General features: G+C 66.2%; 1 protein-coding gene across 1 annotated transcript; it reads left to right on the top strand.

Annotated features, from left to right (window-relative positions):
* Positions 1–3,851: 3,851 nt before the first annotated feature.
* On the top strand, positions 3,852–15,207 carry HPS1 (HPS1 biogenesis of lysosomal organelles complex 3 subunit 1). Its single transcript, XM_074959551.1, is given in 22 exon segments — positions 3,852–3,952; positions 4,640–4,756; positions 5,031–5,168; positions 5,496–5,588; positions 5,590–5,639; positions 6,205–6,257; positions 6,260–6,312; positions 6,585–6,660; positions 6,663–6,744; positions 6,836–6,951; positions 7,079–7,173; positions 8,092–8,161; positions 8,397–8,464; positions 9,165–9,332; positions 10,176–10,355; positions 10,442–10,509; positions 10,711–10,836; positions 11,389–11,455; positions 12,044–12,187; positions 12,514–12,627; positions 12,987–13,069; positions 14,400–15,207. Coding segments are annotated over 21 exon segments (2,124 nt in total). The 5' UTR covers positions 3,852–3,952; the 3' UTR covers positions 14,563–15,207.
* The last annotated feature ends 1,716 nt before the right edge of the window (positions 15,208–16,923 follow it).

The following is a 16,923-nucleotide window of genomic DNA, read 5'->3' as shown; positions in this document are numbered from 1 at the left end:
TTCTCCCCTGCCTGCAGCCAGCGCTCTGCCTGTCCCAACCCTCCCAGCCTCTGCCTGTTCTCCCCTGCCGGCAGCCAGCGCTCTGCCTGTCCCGACCCTCCCACTCTCTGCCTGTTCTCCCCTGCCGGCAGCCAACGCTCTGCCTGTCCCGACCCTCCCACCCTCTGCCTGTTCTCCCCTGCCTGCAGCCAGCGCTCTGCCTGTCCCGACCCTCCCAGCCTCTGCCTGTTCTCCCCTGCCTGCAGCCAGCGCTCTGCCTGTCTCGACCCTTCCACCCTCTGCCTGTTCTCCCCTGCCGGTAGCCAGCGCTCTGCCTGTCCCGACCCTCCCACCCTCTGCCTGGTCTCCCCTGCCGGTAGCCAGCGCTCTGCCTGTCCCGACCCTCCCACCCTCTGCCTGTTCTCCCCTGCTTGCAGCCAGCGCTCTGCCTGTCCCGACCCTCTCCCTGTTCTCCCCTGCACCAGTAGGGCCCCCACTTGACTGGCTTCCCCCTTGCTGGCTCTGAATTAAGGGCCAGGATTGGAAGTGGGGCGGGGGGCAGCCTGGGGGGCTTCCAGCAGCAAGATGCCTGGCCAGGGTGGGACTCATTCCAGACAGGAGTCCTGAGCCACCTCCCACCCTGAACAGGAGCTGGGAATTCTCCATGCTCACCGGCAGAGCGCCCCCTAGTGGTCAGCCCCCCAACCCCTCTGCAGGGAACAGCCACTGGGGCCTGGCCACTTAGTGTCTCCCAGCCCCCCGCTTGGGGGTTTGCTTGGTATCTCGCCCAGCTGGTGGGAGGGCTGGCGGGAGGGGCGGGGACAGGCCAGGGCAGTGGGAACAGATCCTGTGGGGCTCGCACTCTCCAGCTGTGGCCCTAGTAACAGGCAGGTTGCTCTGAATTTGTGGGGAGGGTCCAGCGCTGCATCCCCCCTCTTCCCCTCGCTGCAGGGGTGGCGGGGGACGCGCCCAGTGCAGCCAGTCATGCAGAGCAGTGCAGCATCCCCGCTCCCGGCCTGGAGCCTGCCCTGCACGCCACGCTTTCCGGCGCCACGCCCGTTGCCGAGTGGCTTGTGCCCGGGAAGACGCTGGCTGGCTGCATATCACGGCTTCACGCGGGCCTGGCAGCTCCATGATTTAAAACCCTGAGACCAAGCGCTGAGTCAGTAACACCCCACGCTGGTGCAAATCCCGTCTCCTCTCGGGGCAGGCCTGGCCCTCACTGCTCCTGGGCCCCGGCCCCCGCACGTGCTGAGTTCTGGGGCTGCCTCCCAAGACAGACACCCCCTGTCCGGCTCTCATGCGCGCTTCTCAGGGGAAGCGGTTGGCTCCATGTCTCTGCCCAGTGCCCTGGCCTGGCTCGTAGGACCTGGCTGCACGCCGAGCAGGGGCGATTACCAGCAGGAAGAGCCGTGCCCGTGATACGCTAGAGCCCCCCGAAGAGCGTAGTCGTGGCAATGTGTGCACAGAGCGGGGCTAGGGCCCCCCCCACACACACACACACGGACCCAGCCGAGATACTAGGCCCCTTCTGCTCAGAGTGTAACCAGACCCCCTGAGGCAGCATCTTCCCGCCCGCCCTAGGAGCTGTCTGCGGCTGTGGGCGCCCTCCCAGATAATGACTGGGCCAGCTGCACCGCCTCTGCACTTTGCCCTCCTCTTGCAGCCTGCGTAGGGAGGGGAGGAAACGGGGCAGCACGAAGCCGGGGCCCGCCGGCTGCAGACAGTGAGGGCCTGGGCCTGACCCCAAGGCAGCAGCCGCCAGGCCGGTGCGCGCAGGCCCCACGGCGGGGCAGAATGCCGCCGGCTAGCAGGATGCAGCCAGCGGGGCTCGGGAGCCACCAGGTCACTTGGGGCTCCTGGGCCCCGTTCCCATCCTTGCAGCAGGGACTGGGGTGTCCCGCCAGACCCCGGCATCTGCAGAGCGCGAGCAGGGAGCCGAGCGCAGCCGGGCCAGCCCCTCTCGGTCCGCCAGGAACCCAGGTTGGGGCAAGACCCTGTGGCCCAGGCCGGCTCTGGAGCTGCACACGCAAAGCCCCTCGCAGCGGCCGGCTCGTCCGCCCCGGGCGTTGGCCTCACCCGCAGCTCACACCTGGGCGAGGCGGCGGCTGGAGGTCAGCGGGGCACAGGGCCTCTGCGGGGGGCAGGGAGGGGGGCAGCTGCCCCGTCAGGCCCCACAAGCCCAAGGGGCCATGTCGGACTCGGCTCTGCAGTGGGCAGAGCCAGGGCCCTATTGCCCTGTAGCAGCCCCCGGCAGGGGCGGGGCAGGGCACCTGGGCTGGTCCCATCCCGTTTCCCGGAGGCTGAAGGAGGTTCTGGGGCCTCCTGCTGCAGAGAAACTGGGGCGTGTTCTGATGGGGGGGATCCCGGAGCACATGGGGGGGCCAGCCGGGGCAGGGGTCTCTCCAGCCGGGCTTTGAGGGGAAACCACCTGCCCCCCCAGCAGCAGCGGGTTCGCCCCCAGCCCTGCATGGAGCCCGGGGGGCTCTGGGTCAGCGAGGGCCCCCCCCCCCGCGGCCCTGGTCTCTCCCAGCGGGGGGTGCTGTGGGGTGGGGCGCAGCCCCGACCTCTCCCAGCGGGGGGCGCTGTGGGGTGGGGCACGGCCCCGACCTCTCCCAGCGGGGGGTGCTGTGGGGGGGGGGAAGCACGGCCCCGGCCTCTCCCGGCAGGGGGCGCTGTGTTGGGGGGGGAGCGCGGCCCCGACCTCTCCCAGCGGGGGGCGCTGTGGGGGGGGGGGGAGAGCACGGCCCCGGCCTCTCCCGGCAGGGGGCGCTGTGGGGGGGGAGCGCGGCCCCGGTCTCTCCCGGCAGGGGGCGCTGTGGGGGGGGGAGCGCGGCCCCCGTCTCTCCCGGCGGGGGGCGCTGTGGGGGGGGGGGGGGGAGCGCGGCCCGGCCTCTCCCAGCGGGGGGCGATGGGGGGGGGGGGAGCGCGGCCCCGACCTCTCCCAGCGGGGGGCGCTGTGGGGGGGGGAGCGCGGCCCGGCCTCTCCCGGCAGGGGGCGCTGTGGGGGGGGGGGGAGCGCGGCCCCGACCTCTCCCAGCGGGGGGCGCTGTGGGGGGGGGAGCGCGGCCCGGCCTCTCCCGGCAGGGGGCGCTGTGGGGGGGGGGAGCGCGGCCCGGCCTCTCCCAGCGGGGGGGCGCTGTGGGGGGGGGGGAGCGCGGCCCGGCCTCTCCCGCAGGGGGCGCTGTGGGGGGGGGGGGAGCGCGGCCCGGCCTCTCCCGGCAGGGGGCGCTGTGGGGGGGAGCGCGGCCCGGCCTCTCCCGGCAGGGGGCGCTGTGGGGGGGGGGGAGAGCGCGGCCCGGCCTCTCCCGGCAGGGGCGCTGTGGGAGCGCGGCCCCGGCCTCTCCCGGCAGGGGGCGCTGGTGTTGGGGGGGAGCGCGGCCCGGCCCCTCCCGGCAGGGGGCGCTGTGGGGGGGGGGAGTGGCGGCCCCGGCCTCTCCCGGCAGGGGGCGCTGTTGGGGGGGAGCGCGGCCCGGCCTCTCCCGGCAGGGGGCGCTGTGGGGGGGGGGAGTGCGGCCCCGGCTCTCCCGGCAGGGGGCGCTGTGGGGGGGGGGGGGAGCGCGGCCCGGCCTCTCCCGGCAGGGGGCGCTGTGGGGGGGAGCGCGGCCCGGCCTCTCCCGGCAGGGGGCGCTGTGGGGGGGGGGGGAGCGCGGCCCGGCCTCTCCGGCAGGGGGCGCTGTGGGGGGGGGAGCGCGGCCCGGCCTCTCCCGGCAGGGGGCGCTGTGGGGGGGGGGGAGTGCGGCCCCGGCCTCTCCCGGCAGGGGCGCTGTGGGGGGGGGGAGCGGGCCCGGCTCTCCCGCAGGGGGCGCTGTGGGGGGGGGAGGGCGCGGCGCGAGGCCGCCGGGCCCGCGCTGGGGGCGGGCCCCGGATTGGGGGCGGGGCCGGCTGCCCCTCCCCCTGGCCGGGCTGGTCACATGAGCGGGGCCGGGTCACATGAGCTGCCCGGGGGCGGCGGCGGGAGCGCGCGGACACGGTACCGGTACCCGGGGGCGGGGCCGGGCCGGCCTCCCCCCCCCCGCAGCGCCCGCTGGGGCAGCCGTGCCCGGCTCTGGCGGGCCGCGGGGAAACTGAGGCCGGGCGGTACCGCGGCTCGCTCTGCCCGTGCCCGGCTCCGTGGGGCCCGCCGTGGGGGTGTCAGGCCCCCCCGAGTGCCCGGGTGCGGCCGGTCCTGCCCCCTGTGCCCTCCCGGTGAGCTGCGGCCTTGCCGGGAGGGGACCGGGTCCCCCCGCCTGAGCTTCGTCCGGGCAGCGTGACGGGCACACTCAGGGGGAAACTGAGGCAGGGACTGGCCCACGGGCGCCCCGGCAGGCGGCCCCTGCGCGCGTGGCCTTGTGGCGGCCTCCGGCGGGGCGTCTGGAGAGCGCCGGGGGCCTCCCCCCCTCCCCCCGCGCCCCAGCCCTCTGCGCCCCTGGGCCAGGCCTACCCCCCCCCGCACCCCCTGGGCCAGGCCTCCCCCCTCGGCCCCCCCTCCCCCCCGCGCCCCCCTGGGCCAGGCGGCTTCCCCAGGTGGGCACGGCTGTACGGGGCATGGGCGCGCGGACCCCCGAGCCGGGCGGGCGAGAGGCGGCTCCAGGGGCGCAGCTGGGCCTGGGGCGAGCGGGCTCCTTGCCCGGGGGCCCCGGCCGGGGCGGGGCGCTGAGCCGGGTTTCCCTCTCCCCAGATGAAGTGCGTGCTGGTCGCCAGCCCGGGGGCTGAGGTGCTGTTCTACTGGGCCGACGAGGCGTTCACAGAGAGCCTGGGCCGGCGCTTCAGCCCGGCGGGGCAAGGGGGGCACCCGGTAAGAGCTCTGCCCCGGGGGTGCAGCAAGCCCCCTGGGCCGGGGGGAGTGGCTGGGCTGAGGGCCCCGTGCTGGGGGGGGCGGAGGATTTCAGGCTCACTCCAGACCCCCGCGGGGGTGCAGCTGGGAACTGGGAGGGGGAGGGGAGGAGGGGGAGGGTGGGGGAATTAGCTGGGGCTGGGCTGAGGGCCCCGTGCTGGGGGGGGGCGCGGGGCATGGAGGGGGAGCAGCTGGAGCGGGACTGGCTCATGGCCTGTCTGGCCCTGCCCTGCAGCCGCCTGCCTTTGAGGACAGCATCAACACGCTCTTCGCCCCCCTGATCATCTCCTGCGTGACGCTGCTGGAGCGGCTCTCGGACACCTACACCTGCTTCTCGGCTGAGGATGGAGGCCAACTCTACGTGCTGCACATGGTACGGTGCCCAGGGACCCCCTCCCGGGCTCAGCACCCACTGTCAAGGGGAGCGTGTCCCTTCGCTGGGAGTGTGGCACTAGCCCCGGTCGGGATGCCGCTGCCATCCTGCCTGGCCCCTGGGAAGAGCCCTGCGCCGGGTCGCTGCGTGTGCACGGGGGAGGGTCCCTTCAGGGCAGGATCCCCGGGCTGTACTCCCGGCAGGGGACCCCCTTGCTGCTGACGAGGGCTGGCCCACGGGGAGCTTTGCCCCAGGCCCAGCCGGGACAAGGAGGTCTAACGGGCAGGGATTTCCTGTTTCCTGCCTGGCCCTGCCGTCGCGCTGCAGTTCGGGGAGTGTCTGTACATTGCGGTGAACGGTGACGGCTCGGAGAGCGAGGACGACCTGCGCCGGAAGCTCTACGTGCTGAGGAGACTGGCCCGAGGTCCACTTCGGCCTGGTGACGCTGGACTCGCACCTTATCTGCAAGGAGTGAGTGGCTGGCTGGGCCGGGAGGGCATTTGGCGCTGCCTGGGTGGGGCTGGGCTGACCCTCTCACCCAGACGCGCACGTCAGCGCGGCAGCCAGTGCCTGACTGGTGAGCTAGCGCTGCGGCCGATCCCTGGGGCTCCGACGCTGTGCCCGGTCAGCGACCGGCCTGGGAGGTGCCGGGGGGCCTGGGAGGTGCCGGGGTCCGGGCGTTGGCGAACGTGGGGCCTGCAGCTGTGCTGTGGGCTATGGCCTGGGAGGGAGGCCAGGTCCCAGGGTGCAGCGTGCACCGTGCCGGGTCACATCCCCGGCTCTTGGAGTGCGGCTAGCCCAGAGGAGGCGCCGCCTCCTTCCCCACGCCTGTCTCTGAGGGCTGGGAGGAGCGACTGGAGCCTGGGGAGCAGCTGGAAGCAGTGTGTCTCGGTCCCAGGGAGGAGACCTGGCCCAAGTAGGGGCCCCTGGGGGGCCCTCAGCCAGGAGAGGGGCCCCGGGAGCCCAGGGGGCGGTCCCTGGGACAGGCCTGCCTCTCCCGAGCGGGACTCGGCTCACTTGGCGTCTGTGCTCCCAGGTTGCGGCCGGCGGTCTCGGAGCAGCGCAGCCGCGTGTGGGCCCTGTTCCAGGGCTGCTCCAGACCTACAGCAGCCTGCGGGAGGCCGAGCAGAGCTTTGCCGTGGAGGTACCTTCTGCTGGGCGCACCACGGGCGGTGGGGGGCCTAGCCTGGGGAAGGGGGCTACCAGGCTGCGGGTGCTGGGTGTGACTGGGGTGAATTGCCCGAGGAGGGCCTGGGCGGCGCTGGGGAGTCCTGCGGGGCGTGAGTGCAGAATCTTTTGGGGTTTCCTCCCATTCCCCACCTGGCGTGGCTGGGAGCTGCCCCACAGGGGCCGCTGGCTCCCCTTGCCCCGTCCCAGCTCAGCCCTGGGTCTGTCTCCCTGTGACCCTGCCCGCAGGCCGTGGAACGGCTGATCCACCCACAGCTGTGCGAGCAGTGCATCGAGTTCCTGGAGCACCAGGTGGTGCAGCACATCACGCCAGCGGGCAGCGCGGGGGCGAGGAGGTGGTGCACGCCTTCCTGCTGGTGCACACCAGGCTGCTGGCCTTCTACTCCAGGTGAGACGGTCTCCCCACCCTGCGTCCATGACCCTTCCTGGAGCAGCGGCTCTATCGCCCCTCCCGCTCACGGGCCTTCTCTCTGCCGCAGCCGGAGCGCCAGCACCATCCGCCCAGCCGACCTGCTCACCCTCATCCTCCTGGTGCAGGACCTGTGTCCCAGCCCCAGCGCAGACAAGGACCAGAGCCCACAGGTACCTGCCCTGGGTCTGCCTGGGCGACAGGCCTTGAGAGCAGCCTGGGGCTGGTGGGACTGTCGGGAGAGGGGTGCTCCTCTGTGATGGGGGCTGGTCCCCTCTAAGCAGCTCTCCTGCTCTCCCTGCAGCTGGCAGAGGGGGGCCGACTCTCCAGAGGCCGAAGAGCAGCGAGAGCATCCCAGTGAGGAGCCCAGGCTCACACAGCACCCCCAGGAGCGAGGCAGAGGAGCAGGTGTGTGTGGCTGGCTGGGCCTGGCACCCGGGTGGATGGCACAGAGGTTGTGGGTATTGTGGTCCCTGGAGCCCCAACAAGGGCAGGGTCCCATGATGGTCAGAGCTGTTCTCTCCTTCCCATCAGGATCAGGGCCCTTTGGTGCTGGGAGCTGCATGGGCTCATTTCAAACCCCAGGATCAGGAGCGGCTTGGGCTCATGCCCCCCTCACACTCTGGGAGCACAGGTCAAACCGTTCTCCCTGCCCCAAAGCGCTTGCTGTGATCAGAGCAAAGGTGCAGAGTGGGGGGCGTTGCTGGTACCTGGAGGGATGGGGGCAGGACTTTCTGCTAAGGCCGAGGTTCTCAAGCAGGGTACATGTACCCCTGGGGTACACAGAGCTCTTCCAGGGGGCACATCAACTCAGCTGGAGATTTGCCTAGTTTTACAGCAGGCTACATCAAGCACTAGCGGAGTCCGTACAAACTGAGGCTTCATGCAGACCAGGACTGGTTCATTCTGCCCCATACACTGTACGCTGACATGTACCTAACAGTGTTTCTAATCCAGTTGATTTATTTTACAATGATACGGTAAAAAGAGTCCGCCGTTGGTCGGTACTGGCATGCTGGGACACTTGTATTTTGACACCTGGGTTTGTAAGCAGGCAGCTCTTGAGAGGTGACACTTAAGGTACACAAAACAAATCCATCTCTACCGGGGGGCAGCTGTCTGGAAACGCTGCACTAAGGGGTGTTTGATGGAATCCAGCTACCTGGTGCCTGACTGTGCCCCAGTCGAGGAACCAGCCCAGCCTCGCTATTCTGTCCCTTGGGGGCCCATCCTGGCCCGGCCCGGCAACTCCCCACCCATCCCCAAAGCCATGTTGTTGGGGGAGGGTCCCGCTGCCCCACTGAGCTGGCTCCCTTCTCGTTGCAGGATGCGGACGAGCTCTCCATGCCCGAGGAGTATTACACCCCCCAGCCCTCGCCCAGCAGGCAGAGCACAGGTGAGTCCCTGGACAAACGGGCCACCTCACACCAGGAGACTGGTTGTGCCCCAGAGGCGGCAGGCTGCAGAGCTGGCACGAGGGCGCTGTGCCAGGAGTGCTGGGGCCGGGGGATGTTGGGGGAGGCCAAGGCCCGGGGTGGGGTGTCAGAGGCCAGGGCAGGAACCCCCCGCAGGGTGGTTTGGCTGCACACGGTGCTGGGGGCAGCTGGCTCCTTCTCTGTTCTTGCCCACAGGAGGCGCCAGCTGGTCGGAGGGCTCAGAGCCACCGGGTTCCGAGGAGGCAGATACTGCTGACGTCCAGGTAAGCTGGGGATGGGCTCGCCAGGAATTCCTGCCCTGAGCAAGACCCTGTGAGAGCCCCTGGTGCCCACGTCCTCCTGTGCAGTCCTGGCCCTGCCAGCCTGCCCTTGTCCCCAGCACACCCACCTCCCAGCATGGCCAAAGGAGGGGTCTCTGCAGGGCTCCTGCAGCCCCTTCTCCCCCAGAGCTCTTCCCACCCCAACTCGCTCCTTCCCCACCCCCCAGGTGTCTCCCAGCCCCTCAGCACAGGCCAGGCCTCTCAGACTTGCCCACCACCGCAGACCCCACCCTGTCCTCTCTGGCCAGGGAACCCGGACTTGGAGTGGGCCTGGGCCGGGCCTGGCAGCACCTGCCCTCGGGCACTGTCCAGACTTGAATTCCCTGCGTGACAAGCTCCTAGGGAAGGTTTGGGGCGGGTCCGAGCCCCCAGCCAGATCCTTCCCCCACCCTTGTGGGGAGTTTGTCCCAAGATTCAGCCTCAGTTTCCCCACTTTGCTCTGCCTGTCGCCGTCTCCCTTCTGCCCAGGAGTCCTCCCACCTGCCCACATCTGACTGCAGCTTCCCGGGGGTGGTGCCACCAGCTCTGCCCTTGCTGTGCGACGTGGCATGGGGGCAGACCAGGCTGTTGCTGCCTGGTCCCTTCCCCGGTGCGGGGTGTCCAGCCAGCTGCGCGCGCGCGCTCTCTCTCTCTCCCCCCCTAGGTGGCAGAAGACTCACTCCGGGCCCTGGTGCCCCCAGCGCCCGATGCCTCCAACCCCAGAAGGATCTTCCTGGATGCGAACCTGCGGGAGGGCTACTGCCCCATGGTGCCCCACACCATGTACTGCCTGCCGCTCTGGCCTGGCATCTCGCTGGTGCTCCTGACCAAGGTGAGTTGGCTCTGGGGCATGGTGCATGCTGCCCGGCCTGGCTTGCCACAGACCCACAGTGACAGTGCTACGGCCCCAGCTTTGGAATAGTGTCTGGGAGGAGCCTGTCAGTGGGTCAGGCCCCCAGGGGTCTCGCTCTTCCTCCTGGGTGAGCCCCGCTGCTTCCCCGCCTCCTGAGCCTGGACCCCAGCTGTACAGCGCCCCTGCAGCCCCCTGAGCTCCGGGCAGCGGGTCCAGCTGGGAGAGCCCCCGAGGGAGGCTTGTGCATTAGCCCCTGAAGGTTGCCCCTCGGCCAGCGTTCGCAGCGACTTCCCCAGCGCTGTCGGACAGTCGGGTTTGTTCGGTAACTGGCCACGACCCAGGCTGGCGGTCGGGTCTCCCAGAGAACTGAAGGTTACAGCACGGCCCATTCTGGGGAGCCCAGAGCCCGGCCAGGCTGTAGGGAGCCCCTGGGTTCCAGCTCTGTCGGGCTCCGACCCCCTTAGTCCGACTCTCAGTGAGAGCCCCGACTTCTTCAAGCAGCCCCCTCTGAGCCCACCACCCCCTTCCCAGCCCTTTGATCTCCAGCTGGGGGTGTGGCTCAGCCTCCCTGCACAGAGGTGGGGAGATCTCAGTCCCCAGTACTCCAGGGGACAGGATTTGCCGTCAGCATCTCAAATCTCCGCTGATCTGGGGCCAGGCCCAGACAGCCAGGTGACACCCCACCCTTGTCTCAGTCTACCCTGAGAGCAAAGAGTGCTGTCCCACCCACAGGAGAACAATGCAGGGGAAACTGAGGCACATCAGACTCATAAAAGTCATACAAACCAATTCCCACTTTCACACCCCTCTCCCCCAACTCAGAGCCCCAGCACCCACGTCGTCTGCTCCCTGTACCAGCTGCTGGACGGGTTCCTGGTGCTGGAGAAGAAGCTGAGGGAGGGGCAGGAGGTGGGGCCACCCACCCGCTCCCACCCACTCCTGGCTGAGCTGCGCCAGAGGATGGAGAAGTTCATGAAGAAGCTGGGCAGGCAGGACATGCAGGTGGGAGTCCAGCGTGGAGCTGCGAGGCGGTTGGGGACCCTGGCACAGCCCACACACCTCACGGCTGCCCTGTCTGTCCGTCCTAGTTACACAACGCCTGGCTGGAGTTCAAGAGCAAAGCGTTCTCCAGACACGAGTCCGGGAGCTCCAGGGAGTGAGTATGGGGAGAAAACCAGGGGTACAGGGCAGCTGGGATGGGGCGGGGATTTCTGGGGCAGGGTGGGGGCTCCAGGCCCAGAGGTCCAGGAGGGCAAGGAAGAAAGTTGGGGCAGCTCTTGGGGGGGCCCCCAGCTGCTGTCGGGGGCCCGGGGTGGGGGCCAGGTGGGGGCGTTGCTCAGGGGCTGTCTCTCTCCAGGCTCCTGCAGGCACTCAGCAGCGTGAGGCAGCAGCTCTGTTCCGTCTATCGCCAGCTCTTCCTGACCTCGCCGTCCACCCAGGGCCTGGCGCAGGGCCTGCGGGACTGGGCCCAGAAGCTGGTGCGGTGAGTGCATGGGTGGGAGGGGTGAGCTGAGCTGGGGGGGAGGGAGGGGAAGGGGTTGCCGGGGGAGGGGCGAGTGCGTGGGGGGGGCTGGGGGGAGGGGAGGAGAGGAGGTTGCCGTGGGGGGGGCTGGGGGGGAGGCTGGCACTTCAACAGGACTCATGGGGAAATGGCTGGAAATCAACCCCCGGGCAGCGCCAGCTGCAGCTTGGTGGGTGGCGCCCTGGGCTGCCCAGCTGAGCCCCGGGCCCGTTGGCGGGTGCTGACTGTGGCCTGGGCCCTGCGTGGAGAGGAGGCCGCAGACCATGGCGGGTTTAGCAGGTACGTGTCCCTGTAACCGGCAGGGCACTTTGAACCCCAGCCACCTCCGGGGCATGGGCTGGGCGGGCAGCTCTTCTGTGGGGCTCCCTGGGGTGGCACGTGCCCCGTCCCCTCCAGCGCGGGGTACGAGCCAGCCGTGGCCGGTGTCCCCGTGTCAGTGCTGCGTGCTGGGCACCCGGGGGCCTGGCCAGGCGGAGGGGGTGCCACGCTCAGGCCAGGCCTCGCCCTCTGCAGGGAGAAGCTGCTGGACTGGAGGGACTTCCTGCTGGTGAAGAGCAAGCGGAACATCACCATGGTGTCACATCCGCCCAGAGAGCCCTGGGCAGGGGCACCTGGGGACAGCAGGCTCCTTCCTCCCTCCCCTCCCCCCCCCCCCCCCGGGACCTTCCCGCGGTGTAGCGAGGGCTGGGGGTCGGCTTTCCGGCAGGCTCGGGGGCAGTTGGCCTGGCTGAGTTGGCACAGCTAAGCAGGGGCTCGCCCCATCTCTCCAACAGCAGGGCTGGACTCTGCCCAGCGCTGGGGAGACGAGACTGCAGGGAGCCCAGCCAGCAGATGGCAAGGGGCCTGAACGAGACACATTGGGTCCCACAGGGCGGGGGTCTGTGGGGGACTGGGCTGGCCTCAGGTAGGCCACGCCATGGGGTTGTGGACAGAGCCCCCCTCTGCGCCTCCAGATGCCTTGGGGGGATACAGGAGGTGCTGCTGGGACTGTGGGCAGGGGGCCGTTGGCGTTTGGGTTCCCATCACCAAGAGGGGGGGCGGGGAGCAGGATCCATCCGGAACCACCTGGGGGGTCCGTGGGATCTCCCCATTGCCCAGGGCAGGCTCAGCGGGGCACCCATGGACAGGGGGTTTCCCAGTGTCTGGTCGCCCTTAACCTGCCCCCACATACCTGGAGGACTTCCCAGGCCTGGTGCACTTCATCTATGTGGCCCGCACCGCTGGGCAGATGGTGGCACCTTCTCTCAACGTGGCCGAGGACTCCACCTCAGAGCTGGGCAAGGGTGCCCTGGCTGCCTTCATCAAGAAGAAGGTACCAGCCCTGGGCTCTGACGCTGATCCCCTAGGTTTGGGGGTGGGGAGGTTCAGAAGGGGCCCATCCCGCCCAGGTCGGGCCGGTCTGCTCGGCCGTGGGGGCCCAGCCGGGTGGAGCGCGGGCCCAGCTGTAGAACCCCGTGAGAGCGATGGCTGGGGTGGCGGGCGGGGGGGAGTGTGATGCTGGGGAAGCAGGGAGCTCAGCAGGAGCGGCCCTGGCTCTGGCTGGAAGGGTGCCCCAGGGTCCGAGGGAGAGGAGCAGGGAGCGGAGCTGTGGGGCGGGGGGATCTCTGCTCCGGCTGCAGCTGCCTCCTCTCCCCCCAGGTCTGGTCTCTGATTGGGCTGGCACGGCGCTACCTGCAGAAGGGCTACACGACACTCACGCTGCGTGACGGCGACTATTACTGCTCCTACTTCCTCTGGTTCGAGAACGAGCTGGTGCGTTGGGGGGCGCTTGGCCTCTGACCTGCCTGACAAGGCCCCTCGCCCCGGCAGCACTTCCGTAGGGCGCGAAATGGAGAGGTGTGGGCATCACCTGGGCTCCGAGGCCATGTGGCCAGCCGCTGCTCTGGCACACAACCCCCATGGCACATGGCCTGGCAGATCATCCCGTGGCGTGTTCCTGAGGCCCCAGGACCTGGGGCTAGCCCCCTCGCCCAGCACACAGGTTCCCCAAAGTGCTTGGTCAGCCCTGCCTTGGTACATGAGCTCCAGGCCACGCAGCCAGCACCCCGCTGCAGCCTCGGGTCCTCCAGGTGGCGTGGCCAGCCCCTCATGGCTGTCCCTTTGCCATGCAGGGTTACAAACTGGAGGTGATCGAGGTTCCTGTTCTTTCCGACGACTCTGCTCCCATCGGGATGCTAGCAGGGGATTACTACAGGTGAGTGCTGGACCCAGCTAGCCCCTGCCCCCCAGTCCTCTTCTGGCTGCTGAGCTATGCAGCAGCAGATGGGAAGAGCTCTGTGCTGCAGGGCTGCCCTTCGCCTGCCATGGGTTGCAGGTGGCAGGTGGGGCTGGGAGCTGGCAGTGCTTGGGCTCTGAGCCCTGCGGGACCCTGTCTCGGTGCCCAATGCCTGGCAGCTGTAACCACATGCCCCAGAACAGGGGTTCGCGATGTCCCCATGTCTCCGCCGGGGACTGAGGTTACACGAGCCTGCCGCTAAGCCAGGGATCAAACCCAGATCTCCAGGCTCCGAGGCCGTCTGTACATACACAACGGTGGGTCTAAACTCGCTGTTACCGCTCGAGAGAGAGACCCTGGAGTCACTGTGGATCGTTCTCTGAAAACATCCACTCAACATGCAGCGGCTGTCAAAAAAGTGACCAGAATGTTGGGAATCATTCAGAAAGGGATAGATAATAAGACAGAAAATATCATATTGCCTCTATATAAATCCATGGTATGCCCACGCTTCGAATACTGCATGCAGATCTGGTCACCCCATCTCAAAAAAGATATATTGGAATTGGAAAAGGTTCAGAAAAGGGCAACAAAAATTATTAGGGGTATGGAAGCCGTTCCATACCCGGAGAAGTAAAAAGACTGGAACTTTTTTAGCTTGGAACAGAGATGATGACGGGGCGATATGATGGGTCTATAAAATCTTGACTGATGTGGAGAAAATGAATAAGGAAGTGTTGTTTACTCCTTCTCATTACACAAGAACCAGGGTCACCCAATGACATTAACAGGCAGCAGGTTTAAAACAAACAAAAGGAAGTATTTCTTCACACAGTGCACACTCAACCCGTGGAACTCCTTGCCAGAGGATGTTGTGAAGGCCAAGACTATAACAGGGTTCAAAAAGGAACTAGATAAGTTCCTGGAGGACAGGTCCATCAATGGCGAGTAGCCAGGATGGGCAGGGACGGTGTCCCCAGACTCCGTTTGCCAGAAGCTGGGAATGGGCGAGAGAGGGTGGGTCACTTGGTGATTCCCTGTTCTGTTCATTCCCTCTGGGGCACCTGGCCCTGGCCACTGTGGGCAGACAGGACACTGGGCTAGATGGGCCTTGGGTCTGACCCAGCCTGGCCATTGGTACATATTCCCCTCTGGGCCTCTCCTTGGAATGGGCTGGCCAGGCCCAGGGACCCGTGTGCTGCCCTAAGTCTGATCTGGGGTGGGTCCGAGGCGCTTGCGCTGCCCCCTGAGGGCTGGACCGGGGCCCGGCGGGGGCTTTCCCACCTGATCGCTGTCTCCTCCCGTGCAGGAAGCTTCTGCGCTATTACAGCAAGAACCACCCGGCCGAGGGGGTGAAGTGTTACGAGCTGCTGACGCTGCATCTGGGTGTGATCCCCACCGAGCACGTGATCCAGCAGGCCTGTGACCTGGCCCGGCGGCTCTGGGAGCCATCCCGCATCCCCCTGCTCTGAGCCACGCGGGCTGGCAGCGAGCGTCCCCACGGGGGCCTCGTTCCCACCCTCAGAGTCAGACTCAACGGGCCCCTTGCAGCACCCACCTCGCTGGGCCCTGCAGCCCCCGGGCCCGGCTGGGAGACCAGCACCCGCCAGCAGCCAGCCGTCAGCTCCCCACCTGCTGAAACTTGGCCAGGGGGCTCCCCTGACTTGCCCCCGGAGCGGCCCTGCAGCGGGGGCCATTGGAAGTGCATGGCCATGGTAGCGTGTCTCTGTCTGTATGTGCCACACTCCAGGCTGGCATTAAAGCTGGTGCACTTGGTCACCGTGGTGCACTCCCTGATTCCTCCCTGTCTGCGTCAGGGGCTTGGCCGCTGACTGGGCCTTGCCTGTGGACCTGCCTGTGCGAGTACATGGACAGACGTGTTTGCACACGCACATGAATCATAGAATATCAGGGTGGGAAGGGACCTCAGGAGGTCATCTAGTCCAACCCCCTGCTCAAAGCAGGACCTATCCCCAATCAAATCATCCGAGCCAGGGCTTTGTCAAGCCTGACCTTAAAAACTTCCAAGGAAGGAGATTCCACCACCTCCCTAGGTAACGCATTCCAGTGTTTCACCACCCTCCTAGTGAAAAAGTTTTTCCTAATATCCAACCTAAACCTCCCCCACTGCAACTTGAGACCATTACTCCTTGTCCTGTCATCTTCTACCACTGAGAATAGTCTAGAACCATCCTCTTTGGAACCCCCTTTCAGGTAGTTGAAAGCAGCTATCAAATCCCCCCTCATTCTTCTCTTCCGCAGACTAAACAATCCCAGTTCCCTCAGCCTCTCCTCATAAGTCATGTGTTCCAGACCCCTAATCATTTTTGTTGCCCTTCGCTGGACTCTCTCCAATTTATCCACATCCTTCTTGTAGAGTGGGGCCCAAAACTGGACACAGTACTCCAGATGAGGCCTCACCAATGTCGAATAGAGGGGAACGATCACGTCCCTCCATCTGCTCGCTATGCCCCTACTTATACATCCCAAAATGCCATTGGCCTTCTTGGCAACAAGGGCACACTGCTGACTCATATCCAGCTTCTCGTCCACTGTAACCCCTAGGTCCTTTTCCGCAGAACTGCTGCCTAGCCATTCGGTCCCGAGTCTGTAGCTGTGCGTTGGGTTCTTCCGTCCTAAGTGCAGGACCCTGCACTTATCCTTATTGAACCTCATCAGATTTCTTTTGGCCCAATCCTCCAATTTGTCTAGGTCCCTCTATATCCTATCGCTGCCCTCCAGCATATCTACCACTCCTCCCAGTTTAGTATCATCCGCAAATTTGCTGAGAGTGCAATCCACACCATCCTCCAGATCATTTATGAAGATACTGAACAAAACCGGCCCCAGGACCAACCCCTGGGGCACTCCACTTGACACCGGCTGCCAACTAGACATGAAACCATTGATCACTACCCGTTGAGCCCGACAATGTAGCCAACTTTCTACCCACCTTATAGTGCATTCATCCAGCCCATACTTCTTTAACTTGCTGACAAGAATACTGTGGGAGACCGTGTCAAAAGCTTTGCTAAAGTCAAGAAACAATACATCCACTGCTTTCCCTTCATCCACAGAATCAGTAATCTCATCATAGAAGGCGATTAGATTAGTCAGGCATGACCTACCCTTGGTGAATCCATGCTGACTGTTCCTGATCACTTTCCTCTCGTGTAAGTGCTTCAGGATTGATTCCTTGAGGACCTGCTCCATGATTTTTCCGGGGACTGAGGTGAGGCTGACTGGCCTGTAGTTCCCAGGATCCTCCTTCCCTTTTTTAAAGATTGGCACTATATTAGCCTTTTTCCAGTCATCCGGGACTTCCCCCGTTCGCCACGAGTTTTCAAAGATAATGGCCAATGGCTCTGCAATCACATCCGCCAATTCCTTTAGCACTCTCGGATGTAACTCGTCCGGCCCCATGGACTTGTGCACGTCCAGCTTTTCTAAATAGTCCCTAACCACCTCTTTCTCCACAGAGGGCTGGACATCTACTCCCCATGTTGCGATGCCCAGCGCAGCAGTCTGGGAGCTGTCCTTGTTAGTGAAGACAGAGGCAAAAAAAGCATTGAGCACATTAGCTTTTTCCACATCCTCTGTCACTAGGTTGCCTCCCTCATTCAGTAAGGGGCCCACACTTTCCTTGGCTTTCTTCTTGTTGCCAACATACTTGAAGAAACCCTTCTTGTTACTCTTGACATCTCTTGCTAGCTGGAGCTCCAGGTGTGATTTGGCCCTCCTGATTTCATTCCTACATGCCCGAGCAATATTTTTATACTCTTCCCTGGTCATATGTCCAACCTTCCACTTCTTGTAAGCTTCTTTTTTATGTT

This window comes from Natator depressus, chromosome 7 (genome assembly GCF_965152275.1).
Source record: "Natator depressus isolate rNatDep1 chromosome 7, rNatDep2.hap1, whole genome shotgun sequence".
Classification (NCBI taxonomy): domain Eukaryota; kingdom Metazoa; phylum Chordata; order Testudines; family Cheloniidae; genus Natator; species Natator depressus.
This window is presented reverse-complemented; position numbering and strand designations above follow the sequence as displayed.